The sequence below is a fragment of the Octopus bimaculoides genome, chromosome 8 (genome assembly GCF_046866305.1).
Source record: "Octopus bimaculoides isolate indiv1 chromosome 8, ASM4686630v1, whole genome shotgun sequence".
NCBI classification, from domain to species: Eukaryota; Metazoa; Mollusca; class Cephalopoda; order Octopoda; family Octopodidae; genus Octopus; species Octopus bimaculoides.
In genome coordinates this window covers 77379804-77395075 of record NC_142935.1, presented here as the reverse complement: position 1 = coordinate 77395075, position 15272 = coordinate 77379804, and the positions used below count along the sequence as shown (strand labels likewise).

The 15272-nt window shown below is 35.8% G+C and overlaps 1 protein-coding gene across 1 annotated transcript; it reads right to left on the bottom strand.

The window, feature by feature from the left end:
* Positions 1-316: 316 nt before the first annotated feature.
* On the bottom strand, positions 317-13727 carry LOC149134459 (E3 ubiquitin-protein ligase TRAF7-like). Its single transcript, XM_089356701.1, has 2 exons — positions 13524-13727; positions 317-707 (listed from the first exon to the last, which is right to left on the bottom strand). Exons 1-2 carry the CDS (start codon positions 13619-13621, stop codon positions 332-334), a joined length of 474 nt encoding a protein of 157 aa, XP_089212827.1. The 5' UTR covers positions 13622-13727; the 3' UTR covers positions 317-331.
* Between the last annotated feature and the right edge of the window lie 1545 nt (positions 13728-15272).

Here is a 15272-nt window from a genome sequence, read left to right as displayed (position 1 = left end):
ATGGCATTATATTACAGAAGTATGACATGATGAATGTATGACATCACAAAGGCATGATATCACAGAGTTATGGTACAGCAAAAGTATGATATCACAAATGTATAAATACTTTGAATAAGCAGAACTGTCTCTATGGCCACTGGGTTTGAAGTAATTTGAGTAATTTGTAAAAATTCTAACAGAATTCTAATAGCTGAACTAAACTGTCCATTCCCCCCCCACAAAAAAAAAAGTTTAAAAGTATCTATTCTAGTGTCTACATAACTTTTTAAATAATCTATTTTTGTCTGTTTTGGTGGGTGAAAGTGAATAATTCTAAAGGATTGTTCTATTATTGAAGTTGTTTTAAAAAGGACAAAAAAGAAAATCTGAAAATTCCAAGGGAGCAAGGTAAAGAATATGGTAAAATGTTAGAAAGCATTTGGACATTTAACAAATTAAATATAAGATATGGGTAATGATGACGATATAAAACAAGCCATAACTGACCTACTCTCATGTCAACTGTCTTCTCCAATGTTTCAACTCGTTCTGACAGTTTCCCCAACATTGATCGCAAGAAACTAATTTCATGCTCCTTACTGTTCAAGGAGAACTGAAGCTCAGCAATTTTTTCATCTGTTCGTTGCAGAAAGTCTTTCATTCCTTCTAATTTACAGGTTCGTAAATGTATCACAAGATCATCTTGGGTTCCAATAAAATCACAGCTAAAAAGTTGAAAAAACAAAGAAAATTAACTTTCTATCAAAAACATGGTGAAATATAGAATTACTGCAATACATATGTTGAACCTTGGGATAAGAGTTCAACCCTAGGGAAAGCCTGAATGAGCAAACTTTTGATCAAAGATATTCCAACCACAACCAGCCTGTCTGTATTTCAGGAAGTGATGTTATGTTACATTATTTTTAAGACTGGAAGGTGTGGCTTAAAGGTGATCTGATTGGTGTTTCTAACAAGTCATTAGAACTATGTATATTCTGGTAGTGCAATATATTTCATAGATAGAACACAATTACTCAGTAACTGACCAATAGAAAGGTTTCATAAGTCTTAAACTTATTGAGTAACTACAGCTTATTACTACATAGAAATTTTGCTTTCAGTTTTATATATGGAACATATGGAACTCTAATTTGAAAAGCATCTTTTAGCAAGACACTAACTTATTATTTCTCTTTCCCTAAAATTGCTGGCCTTGTGCCAGAATTTGAAACTATTATTATTATTATCATTATCATTATCATTATTATTATTATTATTATTATTATTATTCAGGCAGCGAGCTGGCAGAATCGCTAACACACTGGATGAAATGCTTAGTGGTATTTCAAATTTACCTTTCATCCATTCAGGGTAGATAAAATAAGTACCAGCTGAATACTGGGGTCAATGTAATTGACTCGTCCCCTTCCCCCCAAAAGCTGCCCTTGTGGAAAAATTTGAAACCATTATTATTATTATTATTATTATTATTACTAGCTGACCCTGTGCAGTCAAAAATAATGGCTAATTGTAGTGTTTTATATATAAGAAGGGTACAGAAAGGTGAAAAAAAATCAGTGCTTTAACTCTGTGTCTGTGTGTGTGTGTGTGTGTGCATGTGCATACATTTATATGTATGAGTAGCACTGTTTGTACGAACACGGTTTTCTATACTTTGTCACAGCCCACTTCCTTCCTTTTTAAGTGTGTCTGTTTATATATATATATATACTAGCAGAAATACCCGGCTTTGCCCGGGTTAAAGAGAATAATGAAATCTAAAAACGCCGTCTAGACTACGCAACCCTCAACTGTTAGTAGCTACGATACCATATTTCTACATTAATAACTCTCCAATCCATGCCAGCATGGAACATAGACATTAAGTGGAATGCCAGTCTCTCATCTAGGAGGGCCTTGAAATCAATGTTACCAACTGGGGACTATGTGTGTCGTAGTGATAATAAAAAGACCCAAAGGAGGTCTGCAACGAAATAATTTTACTCAACACTTTGCAAGTGAATCAGTGGAGGCAAAGATGTGTCTCATTTACTTGACAATTTATGCACCACATTGCAGAAATCACAATGAAAGTATATCTGAAAGGGTAGTCTTACACTGTTGTACCGTTGAATTACAAATAATGCTCATCTGTTATGTTCGGGTTAAAATTTCATCAACATCAAAAATATATGAATTTTCATGGGAGTTATGGCCGTTATACATCTATATATATAAAAATGAGAATGTGTGTGTGTCTGTCTGTCTGTCTGTGTGAATCCCTAAAACTCGAGAACTACACAACCAATTTCATTCAAATTTTACACATGCCTTACTTAGGGTTCCAGTTGTGTTTTAGTCAAAAAAAATTATTAACTTCTTGCAGAGTTCGAGCACACGGCAACATAATATCTCCTCCACTATTTAAGTATTACGTGTCAAAAGTGAAACAGAAACACTCATGTCAAATACTTTCACTTTAAAAATGAAACTATTCCACTAACTGAAACAATCACATTTCGATACTGTAGTGACAGATACTTTCACAGAGAGAGAAAGAGAGAAAGAGAGAGACAGAAAGAGAGAGAGAGAGAGATGTATATGTATACATATAGATGTACACGTATATGTATATATATATAGATCTATACATATATGTATATGTATACATATGTGTAGATGTATATATATATATATATATATAGATCTATACATACATGTATATGTATACATATGTGTAGATGTATATATATATATATATATAGATGTACATGTAATATGTACACATATATACATACATACATGCATACAGATATCTATACATATATACACCCATCACACACACATACACATGCACACAAACACACACATTAGTCATTTGTTTTCTTATCCAAAACTACGTCAAAAGTACTGAATGGATCTTTATGAAATTTGGAAATTATATTCTTTGCATAACGGCCATAACTCCCATGAAAATTCATATATTTTTGATGTTGATGAAATTTTAACCCGAACATAACAGATGAGCATTATTTAGAAAATGATGTCACACGTTATCGAGGCTACCATTCTTTCTGGATGTGCAAAAGGGGATGACGTCTTTATTCCAAGAATTCCTCTTACTCCATCAGGACCAGACATTCCTTTTACATTCAGAAGACTACAATTCCCCCTTCGTGTGACTTTTGCCATGTCCATAAACAAATATCAGGGTCAAACACTGTCTGTAGCTGGTCTTCTCTTGGAAGAGCCCTGCTTCTCACATGGACAACTGTATGTTGGCTGCTCAAGAGTGGGCAGCAACAAAAAACCTATTTGTATATGCTCCACAAGGGAAAACAAGGAACATAGTTTACAATGAGGTGTTATAATCACAACAGCAAGAAAGTATGTACATGATCACCTTCTTTTACGAAACTTCATTGACTTTCATATATTTATATTGATATACATATATATATGTGTGCTTGGGTGCGTGTGTGTATATACATCTCTATATATAAAGATGATGCGTAGTCTAGACAGCATTTTTAGATTTCATTATTCTCTTTAACCCAGGCAACGCCGGGTATTTCTGCTAGTAGAATATAATTTCCAAATCTCATAAAGATCCGTTCAGTACTTTTGACGTAGTTTTGGATAAGAAAACAAATGACTAATGTGTGTGTTTGTGTGTGATGGGTGTATATATGTATAGATATCTGTATGCATGTATATATATGTATATATGTGTACATATTACATGTACATCTATATATATATATACATCTACACATGTGTATACATATACATGTATGCATATAGATCTATATCTATATATATCTATGCATATACGTGTACATATACATGTATATGTATACATATACATCTCTTTCTCTCTCTCTGAAAGTATCTGTCATTACAGTATCGAAATGTGATTGTTTCAGTTAGTGGAATAACGTGTACATATACATCTATATGTATACATATACATCTCTCTCTCTCTCTCTCTGAAAGTATCTGTCATTACAGTATCGAAATGTGATTGTTTCAGTTAGTAGAATAGTTTCATTTTTTAAAGTGAAAGTATTTGACATGAGTGTTTTTGTTTCACTTTTGACACGTAATACTTAAATAGTGGAGGAGATATTATGTTGCTGTGGGCTCGAACTCTGCAAGAAGTTAAAATTTTTTTTGACTAAAACACAACTGGAACCCTAAGTAAGGCATCTGTAAAATTTGAATGAAATTGGTTGCGTAGTTCTCGAGTTTTAGGGATTCACACAGACAAACAGACAGACACACATTCTCATTTTTATATATATAGATACCTATACATATAAATTTGACATGGGTGATTCTTTCTTGTCTTGAGATTTACGGTCAAGCGGCTGGGTGGAATTGCATGAAAAATTATACACATGTAGAATGATCCGGTGCTGTTGCTGGGCTTTGTATCTTTTCATAGCTCCCATGGTTACTGAGATAATCTACTATAATAATACTCTTGTGTTTATGAATGAGAAAGGAAGGGGTGATGTCATACTTGGTTGTGGGATGTTGAAAATTGTACACTGAAAGAAATAAATCAAACAGTGTTTCAACTGTGTGAATATGTGTGTGCGTATGTAAAAGGGGGGTATGTGAATGTGAATGTGTTTGTGTGCGTGTGCGCGCGCGCATGCATGCAATGGAAGTGGGATGGTTCATCTTTGTTCGTTTAGTATTTGGGTTTATTTTTTGATTTGGTGGAATCTTCGTTGTTTGTTTTGTTTTGCTGGTCAGTTATTTTTAGTGTTTTGACAGAAAAAAGTCATTCAAAGTTGTTTTTTAACGTAAGCGTGCCCAAACAAGTCGATTGCTTACACAGAGCAGGTTTTACAGCCACATCATCCAAACCAACCGAGTGAAACCAGGCTTAGCTGCTAGTATATATTTGTATGTATATATATATGTGTGTGTGTGTAAAAGCGCATGTGTCTGTAATTCTATTTTTTATGTACCTTTCTAAACAAATATACACTCACTCAAATATATAAATGTATTTTACACAAACACACACATTGCTCCATTCACACACGCACATATACTCACACAAAGTTGAAGTGCTGTTTGATTTTTGATTCACTGTTGACTTTTCACCATCCCACTTCCATTGGTGGATCACTCCTTTCTTTCTCATTCTTATGTTGTCGGAGACATACACAAGAGTATTATTATAGTAGAAGATACACGATGCTCTCTTTGCGACTTCCTCTCTCTCCCTCTCAGTCATGGCTATTACTCTCACTACCTCTCCTTCACTGAATTACTATTTTCTCTCCTCTCCCTCCACCATTTACTCCTACTGCATAATTTTGGATATATATATATATATATATATATATATATATATATATATATATACAAATATATAAAGACACTACACTCATTATTACATTAGAAGATTGTCTTTGCACAGCTTCTAACACTGGAGATGTTCTATGGTGTCACCTGTTCACTACCAGTGAACTAAGGTAACCCCTTATTTTTCGAGCACCATCCAGAGTATTCGAGCGGTTCCAAGAGGTGCTGGTTTCTGCAAGTGCTCCACCTTTATTGCAGCCCCTATTTGTTCCATGTACTTCTCAAGATTTTTATTCACTGTTCTCAGGGCTCCAACAATTATTGGTACTACTACCACCTTTTACATCGACCACAACTGCTTAACCTCCCAAGCTAATCTGTCATATCTATCTACTTTTCTTTCTTCCTTATCACATACCTTTGTCAGCTGGGCATGCTATGATCCAGCATTGTTTGCTTTCTTTCTCAATTAATACTACGTCTGGTTTCTTATTCTCTATCTCACGGTTGCACTGAATCACAACATCCCATAGGATCTTTGCATTATCATTTTTGATGATGCCTTGATGTTTATGTTCATACCACTTTTTTGCTCTGTGAAGTCCATACTTGTTGCAAAGTGTCGAATGGACAATCCTTGTTATGTTGTCATGACATCTCTAATATTCTTTCTGGGCTAGTGGTGTATATTGACTGGTATATTGCCATACGGTTTCACCATTTTGTCCACAGATTCTGCATTTATCACTTTCTGATGTGTCATCTATTCTGTATTTGATGTAATTGGTTCTTAATACTTGTTCTTGGACAGTAGAGATTAGAGCCTCCATTTCCGGTTTTAAGTCATCCATAGCCATCTTTTCTCTGTCTGTCTTATCTTCAGCATCCCTATGAAATTATCCATGCATTCCTTTCTTTATCCACCTATTTTCAGTTTCATTTATTCTCAAGTATTTGTATAGTGCTTTATCATTGCAATCTTTCATCCTACACAAGCCTGACCTTCTTACTTCCAATAATAGCAGTTCTGTGGCATTTTTTACATGCCATGCTATGTTGTTTTCTTCTGCTCTAATGCTGTGTCTGCATCCAATCAGTCCTCTTCCCTCTTTTTTTCTTGGTGCATACAGTCTGACTATCACTTTTTGGGTGGAATATCCCATATCTAGTCAGCAACTTCCTTGTCTTTCTGTCTAAGCTGTTTAGTTTGTCTACTGTCCATGCGATTACCCCTGCTCCATATCCGAGTGAAAACGCCCAGGTGTTGATAGCTTCAATCATATTCTTTCCATTTAATTTCTACTTAAGGATCAGTCTCAGTCTGTGCAAGTACTCCACCTTAAATTTTTCTGTCATTTCTTTCTCCATCAATTTATCCATTTCCAACATCCCCAAGTACTTATAACCTGTCTCTTCTATTGCTTCATAACCTCCCCCAACAATATCGCTAGCGCATCCATACATTTAATTTTGCCTCTCTTCAAGACTAATACACCACACTTTTTCAGTCCGAACTCAATTCTGATATCAGCATATCAGTATACACCATATCAACGAGAGAACTGACTTGGGATTCATCTTTACCATAAAGTTTGAGGTCATCCATGAATAACAAGTGGTTGACTTTTTGTTGGCAGCTTTTGAATACATACCCAGCCTTTGCTTTCCTCAGATCAGTGTTAGTAGTACCATGCACAGTAGAAAGATCAGTGAGCACAGGCAGTCCCCTTGGAAGATGCCTCTCCTGATCTCTATTGTCCCTAAGCTTCTTCTATATGTAGTCAGTTCTGTTGTCCACTTCACCATACTTTTTCCAAGCAATTGCCTAACATTTGCTGCAATACCAAATAGGTGTATACATTCCATAATCCATAATATGCCTTACAATAATTGATCCATGACACGGCTAAGTTAGTTTTTGTCCTCTTGCAGTCTCTAAGTACAGTTTTGTCTATCAGGAGTTGATCCTTGGTACCTCTGCACTTATGCTTGCACCCCTTCTGCCCATGTGGCAGGACTCCATTTTTTTCCAGATGTCCGGACATCGATTCTGTGACTATTTCAGTTAATAATTTCCACCTAAGTGGCAAGCAGGATATCAGACTGTAATTGTCTACCATATTGCCATTTTCAATGTTTTTCAAGCACAGCACTGTCCTACCCAATGTCAACCACTCTGGTGTTACTTGGTCCGCATTTAATAGGGAGTTGAGTTGTGCAGCTATTTGTGTATGACATTCACCATATCTTTTGATCCAGTAGCTTTGACCTTCGTCTGGTCCCAGGCCTTCCAGTTGCCCATTTTTTTGCTGATTTCCTTCACTTCCTTAACTGAAATGATTAGTTCTGCCTGTTTTGGACAGACTACTGTTTGTTTCAGTTCTTGCAACCATTCAGCATCCTTTTTGTGCTCCTTGTCTTTGCTCCAGATGTCACTCCAAAACCTTTGACTTTCGATGTTATCTGGTGTCAATTTTCATCTGTACTCTCTCCATTTATTTCTTTATAGAATTTCTTCTGATCTACTCTGAATAACCTATTCTGCTGATATCACTTCATTCTTTGGTCATATCTTACCATCTTTGCAGTGAGGCACTGTTTCAGTTCCTCCATTACCACTTTCAGGCCCTTTCTTTCAATATCATACTTCCTGTTCAGTGCCCAGTATTTTTGTTTGCTTTTCGGTCTAACAGAGAAATGTCCTCTGAGAGCATATCTAACCCTGCCTGTATTCTGCTTTTCCATCATGGATCTTTTCTTTTGTCACTCCCATTATATTTCTTTTTCTTGACATCAACACCCAAACACCCACATTTTCTGCTACAATAATACTTGCAGCTTCAATCAAATTATTTGTTTTTGTGTTGTTTTTTGTTCTGATGTATTTCAGAATTTCATTCACATTTTTTATGTCTTGGTTCAATTTCCACCAATCAACCTTTTTAAGGTTGCAAATAATGTCAATGTTGTTCTTCTGTAGCCTTGCCTTTATTCTGCTGTAGATTGCCTTTTGCCCATCTATCATGTTTTATTGTCTTTTTCCAGACCATCTATATGTCTCTCATCAAGCAAACTATCACAGTTTCTTTCCTGTGGTTTATTAGAGATCTCACCTCTGTTTTCTGCTATGAGATTACTTTTATCAGTAAGAACTGTATTCTCATTGTATTTTCCTCTGCTGCTATTTTCCAGTACCCGTCTTTTGATAGCTTCAAGCTCTACTTCTGTGAACCAATGATATTTTCTTATTGCTCTAGCTTGATCACATAATCTCTGTTCCCTCAGTTGAAACAATCCTCTTTCTCTTCATTGATCATACATACATTGTCAGTATCCCCTAATATGAGCACCATCTTCATCTAAAGGGTTGCTCAGGTAGTAACACTCCATGACCACAGCATTGACTTGTCTGTTCCATCTATGCCATGTGTGCTGGTCCATTGCTGGATAATGACAGGCTGGAGCCGGACCAGTATCTCTGAGCCTGCTGGGTGCAACACCGTCACCATCAAGGGTTGCAGTTTCATTACCACCATTATTCAAAATATTTTGTTTTTTCATTGTTACTCATATGAGCCAGCGGTTATTAGGTTGCACAATTACCAGTGTTTTTATTGTGACACCATCACTACATGTATTATTATTACTATAATTATTATTAAGGCGGAAAAGCTGGCAGAATCATTAGTACACTGGACAAAATACTTATTGATGTTGCTTATCTATTTGATACAAGAGTGGCAGCAAAAAAAAATTAGGAAAATGGTAAGATAGCAGGACCTAAAATATGAACTTCAAAGGATTTAGAATTACTGTAAAGTTATTCAAAGGCTTGCACATTCTTTTTTTGAATTGCCCTTTTTTCAACCAAACCCAGGTTTTGGTTCTATATACATACCCAGTAGTTTTCCAAAACTGAACATGCTTAGGTTTTTTTCAGTCTGTTCAAACATACTCTCTTTGAATTTCATTAATGTCTTTGTCTCCTATTCCACACTTGATTACCTGTTCTTTATTCACTGCCTTTAGTAATTTCTCTGTGTTGTTCTGTAAATATTCTAATAGGAATTTTCTTTCCATGTGAACACACTCTTCTACAGCAATTAAACCTCTTTCAAGTACAACTGGTAAACATCAGCTTTAGGATGGTGGGCTCCATACACAGTCAACAGCATTTAGATTTTCAGTCAAGTTTCTGTATGTCACTTTTTGCCCATTCAACAACTCTAACTCTATATCTGATAAGCAGTATGGCTCTTGCATTTATTGCTTCAATAGCATTGTTTGAATTCAACTTTCATCATTATCATCATCATTTAGTACCTATTTTCCATGCTGGTATGGGTTACATGGTTTGACTGGAACTGGCTCCAGTCTCTTTTGGCTTGGTTTCTATGGCTGGATGCCCTTCCTAATGCCAACCACTCTATAGAATGTACTGGGTGCCTTTCAAGAGTCACTGGCATGGGCGCCTTTTATGTGCCATCAGCATTGGCCATGACTACAATTTGACTAAGCTTGATGTGTCTTCTCAAGCACAGTAAATTGCCAACGGTCTCCGTCACTTGTCATTGCCTCTGTGAGACTCATCATTTGATATTTCACCACCTCATCCCACATTTTCCTGAGTCTAACTCTTCCACAGTTAGAGATTGGCACTTCTTTACACAACTGTCCTCATCCTTATGCATCACATGGCCATATCAGTGCAGTCTTCTACATTTGATGCCTCGTATACCCAATTTTTCTCTTTAAACACTCACACTATCATATGTGCACAGTGACATTGAACATCCAGCGAAGCATACTAGCTTCATTTCTTTCAAGCCTTCACATGGCCTGTGCAGTCACATTCCCATGTTTCATTGCCATGTAGCATGGATGTTCACACACAGGTGTCATACAATTACCTTTTACTCTGAGGAAGAAGTCATTTGTTACCAACAAAGGTAGAAGCTCTCTAAAGTTTGCCCAGTCCATTCTTATTCTAGCAGCTATACTCTCAGAGCATCCTCCTTCACTACTGGTTTAGTCACCTAGATAATGAAAGCTATCTACTACTTCTAAATACCCCACTGGGCATTTGACGAAATCTATTCCTTGTACATTCCTAGTGTTTATTGTACCTATACACCTGTCACACACAAAGACTACTTTCTCTGATATGTCCATAACTTACACTGAATACACCTTATGGAGTTTCTACCTACATGTTTTCTACATATCAAGCAGGGATGTGTGACTTGTCTGTTTTTCCATGTACTAAGACTTTGGTCTTTGCTAAATGAAACTCTAAGGCCCTTTGATTCCCGACCTTGCTCCCACACCTGAAATTTTTTCTCTATTTCTGGTAGTGATTCAGCAATAATAACAAGGTTATCAACATAGGGGATCTCTAAAGGGCAGCCTGCCTTAGATTCCTCTGTTTGGCCTGGAGGACTATGATGAACAAGAAGGGGCTGAGAACTGATCCCTGGTGAACTACTACCTATACACTGAATTCATTGCTATACTCGTTGCTAACTTTCAGCATACTGATAGCATCTGTGTACATGGCTTGTATGATTCTCACCAACCACTCATTGATCCCTAGCTTCTGCACTGACCACCAGATAAGGTAGTGAGGGACCCTGTCAAAGGCTTTCTCCATGTCAACAAAAGCCAGAAACAAGTTTATTTTTAGCTAAGTACTTCTCCTGCAGCTGCCTTACCAGGAATATAGCCTCAAAAGTGCTTCACTTTGGCACAAAACCAAACTGCATCTCATCTGCACTAACTTTTTCCCTAGTTAGTTGAGCTATGACCCTCTCTGTAACTTTCATACCTAATGCAACTATTATTATAAGGACTGTTTCTGTTTTTAGGCTCCACATTCAGCTTACCTCTATTTCCAGAACTTTGTATTTCGAGAGTTTCTCCATTTCTTTTAGAGATCATTGTTATCTGTTGGTATTGATACATCAATAAGAAGGCATTTTTTTCTTGGTGATTTCTGATAGCTATATCTTGTCTATTAGCCTTAATTTCTCTATCTGTATGTATTGGCATATCCCAGAGTATGGTTACCTTGTCATTTTCTGAAACCTTTTCTGGGGTGTGCCTATACCTTTTTTTTTCTGTTGTCATTTCATAGCGTTGGCATAGCTTCCAGTGTATTCAGGTCCCAACTCTGTCATATCTGTGGATATATTACTTCTTAGCCAAGACTGGGTAGCCTGAAGCAATATGATTTATTGTTTCTTTCTCATCACTACATATTCTACAGTTACTTGTATTTTTCTTTATTATGTGTTTCTGGTGGCTTCTGGTGGTGGTGGGTGTGGGGGCTTTGATCTTGTGCTGCAATTAAAAATCCTTTAGTCGCTGCTTTGAGTTCTGAGTTTCTCAGCCAATGTTGGGATTTTACTTTGTCTATTTCTTTTCTGTTTGGCTTATCCCAATATTTGCCATGTAAGGGCTTTTCTTGCCATTGTTTTATTCTGATGTTTTGTTGTTCCAGTTTTCGTCTGGATTTCAGTTGTTTTACAGCTTTTGCTGTTTCTTATACAGCTTTTGTTGTCTTATTATTGTTATTATTATTATCATTATTATTATTATTACATACTTTTCATCTTCTTCAATATGTATTTTCCATTGTTTCTTTTTTTGCAGTGGATCAAGAGATTTTTTTAATATCAAGTTGAGTGGCAAGATGATGTAAAATAAGGTTAACCCTCAAAACAATCCCTTTTATAACAATTTCAGTTTGCACATTACAAATTCCACTTAAAATCAATTGTAAATAATTACTATTCATACTGAATTTAAAAACTTCATCATCTGAAATTTTCATTATATGAAAACATGAGATTTCAGTTAGTAAAATGTTCCTCTTTTGTAAGACTGTATACCATACAGAAACAAAAGATACCTATAAATCAAAATTGGTTATAACCTACCCTGCTTCAAATTCTTTATTTTGAATGTCAATTAAAACTCACTAGACAATTTAATGAAATCTGGTCATAAACTATAACGCTAGCCTTCAAACCAAATGAAGGTCACATCAATACTTTAAACATAAATTAATCTACAAATTGAAGCTCTTATTTGCATATTTCCAGGAAATATGATTTATAGATAATAAATACACAACAGAAATAAGAGATCAATAAATCACTTCAAATTTATCATTTAACTAAATTTGGACAGCAGCCTTTGACCAATTGTGTAAATCTTTTAGTAACTGAATTAAAAACTGGGTTATTCAAATAAAAACAAAAATGATCTCAGTTCAAGCTATATATAAGTGGGAGAATAGTTCTCAATATTAGAGAGGGATAAAGACCATAGAACGTTGGTGGAAATGATTTTTGATATTTAGTTACTACATTTCAAGTTCAAATCTAACTTCAGTTAACTCTATCAACATTCTTTGGGATAGATAAAATACCCATAAAGTCAAATTAAATCAAATATAAGGCGCCTCTGAATTTGAGGAATTGATAGGATATTAACAATATTACAGAGGAGTGGCTAGAACAGTAAGGTACTAAGCCAGCTTTATTTTATTGGTATCAATAAAATGCAAACCAATTAATATATTAATTATCAATCAACAACAGAGTCTTCGCATTAAATTTATGCTATCAATGTAAGAAATTAGCACTGAACATGGTATGAGAATTAGTATAGGGTTTCTCCCTCCAATACACTTCAAACTGCACCAACACTTGCAATCCTACTATATTTTATCTCTCCACAACAGACCCTGTCACTGTTGTCTGTTCTGGGACATGGTCTCCACCACCTCTAATTATCATATTTATTATTTCTGTTCCAATTTTTTTTTATTGTTGTGCCACGAAACAGAAATTTTGTCCAAATTTAACAGTTAAATTATTTTAGAGCCTATTCTAATGCAAATGAAACAGGTTCAGGTATGGAGAGTAGATTAGGAGTAGAGTGGAGTATGTAGGGTAGAAAAGAGGCAGAGCAAGGTATCTAGGGTAGAATAGAGGTAGGGTGAGGTATATAGTGTAGAATGGCAGTAAAGTGAGGTATATAGGGTAGAATAAAGGTAGAGTGAAGAATATCAGGTAGAATAGAGGTAGAGTGAAGCATAGAGTCAAGCTAGCAATGTAGAGAACAGAGACAATCTTAGAGGTAAGCTACCACCTGTAAACAATAGCATCACAGCAGAGAGTAAAGAAGGAGACAGCATAAGCACTTACCCATATTTTTGATGAGGACACATTACATTGTTACATATTCGCAGATGACTTTCCAAATCCTTCAAAGAAAATAATAAATAAGTAATATAGTCCATCATTTATTATCCTCATCTTGAGGTTTTCGATTTTAAATTTAATTGATGTAACAAATTTAAGAAGATCATTAATTAAGGACAGCAAATGTTATGTCACACATTAGAGGTACACTGTGAAGGCTTGGTAGAATCCATAAGAGGGAGGTTAATTGTTGTTTAGTCCCAAGTTTGCCATGATCTAAGAGATCAAAAGCATTCCAGCTATGACTATTATGTCTTTTTAAAACTATGTAAGACAACATTATCTAAAACATCCTTTCCTTTCATAAAATAGCATGATTTGCCTGCTATTTCTGGCTGATTGAGTGACCATGTAGTAGATCTGTTTTAGTTCACTGGTCAATACTGGTCTAATATGTTTAATGTATATTTTGGAGAGTCACGCTGGGCAAGTCATAAGTGGATGAATCACAAGTGAATCATAAGTCGATCAGAGATGGTTGAGTCTTAAGTGTTATGGGTGGACATGTTATGAGTTATAGGTGGGTGAGTCATGAGTGAGTCATATGTGAGTCTTAAGGAGGCATGTTATGAGTTGTAAATGGAAATGTCATAGGTGAATTAGTCATAAGTGAGTGATAGGTGAGCCAGACTAAAAATTTAAAAATTCAGTGCTTTGTATAGAGATACTAGAACTGTATTGTGTTCATGGTCATGACAGCTGACTCTAACTTGCTAGAAGCTCTGTTGTTGTCTAGCCTCAGGTTAGTTCTGATCAAATCAAGTAGACCAATGGTCAATGACATTTCATCCATAACCATCCTGTGTTTTGGACAGTGTATCTTCGATTACATTGTCCAATGTGTCCTGACATTGTGTGATTTGAGGCAATTTGGTAGCTATTTCTATCACACTGAGCAACACATAAAGGCTGCGCCACTGGTTCACTATAAGTAACAAGTGTTTCATAATCTAACAATGCTTAATTAAAATTTTTCCCTGGGAGCAGGCAAAGTGCAAGTCATCCTGGAGCTTACAGCAAGGGTTCTATTTGTTTGGGCCCATTTCCTTCCTGAAATTAGGATTTAGGCCCTGGCTCATACAACAGCCTCTCTTTCCCTATGACCATTTACCATCAGTCCAATACCTTAATAAATAAAGGGGTTTCATTAACCACACCAAAAACTCTTATTCCAATAGAATCATTTTATGTTGGTGTTGTACCATTTGAGATATTTTGTTTTGATTATAGTTATTATTATTATAGTTACTAGCTTAAAAGCCACCTGATAGGACAGCTTTTAGCCTAGCTCCTGTGGAGGGCTCTTCATTGGGCTTTGGGCCCAACAATAACACTTCAGGCATTGAGAACATATTAAATCTTATTAAATTTGAACAATAATTTACAAACAATTAACAGTTTTCATCAAAACAATGATAAAATTTGTCTATTTAGAACTTATTACAAAGCTGCATGATGAACAACATTTTTGGTCTTCCTGTTTGAGGTCAGTACAAATAATTTGTTTGCATTCTCAACTCTTGAACAACCAGCATAGAGCTGGACATGAGAAAAGCAGGGTTCCATCAGATGAAGCCCAGTTACTTTCAATGATTGACCTATTGATTGACAGTGCATAACTCACTCACACTGGAAACTAAAGTCTTTTGAACTATCTCCACAAAGACTGGTTGCCCATTAGTATCAATGCCG

Coding starts and splice junctions, on each gene's coding strand:
- LOC149134459 (XM_089356701.1), bottom strand. CDS start 13,621: ATGATGGACTATATTACTTATTTATTATTTTCTTTGAAGGATTTGGAA. Junction 708..13,523: donor TGTCCTCATCAAAAATATGG/GTAAGTGCTTAT, acceptor TCAACTTTTTAG/CTGTGATTTTATTGGAACCC.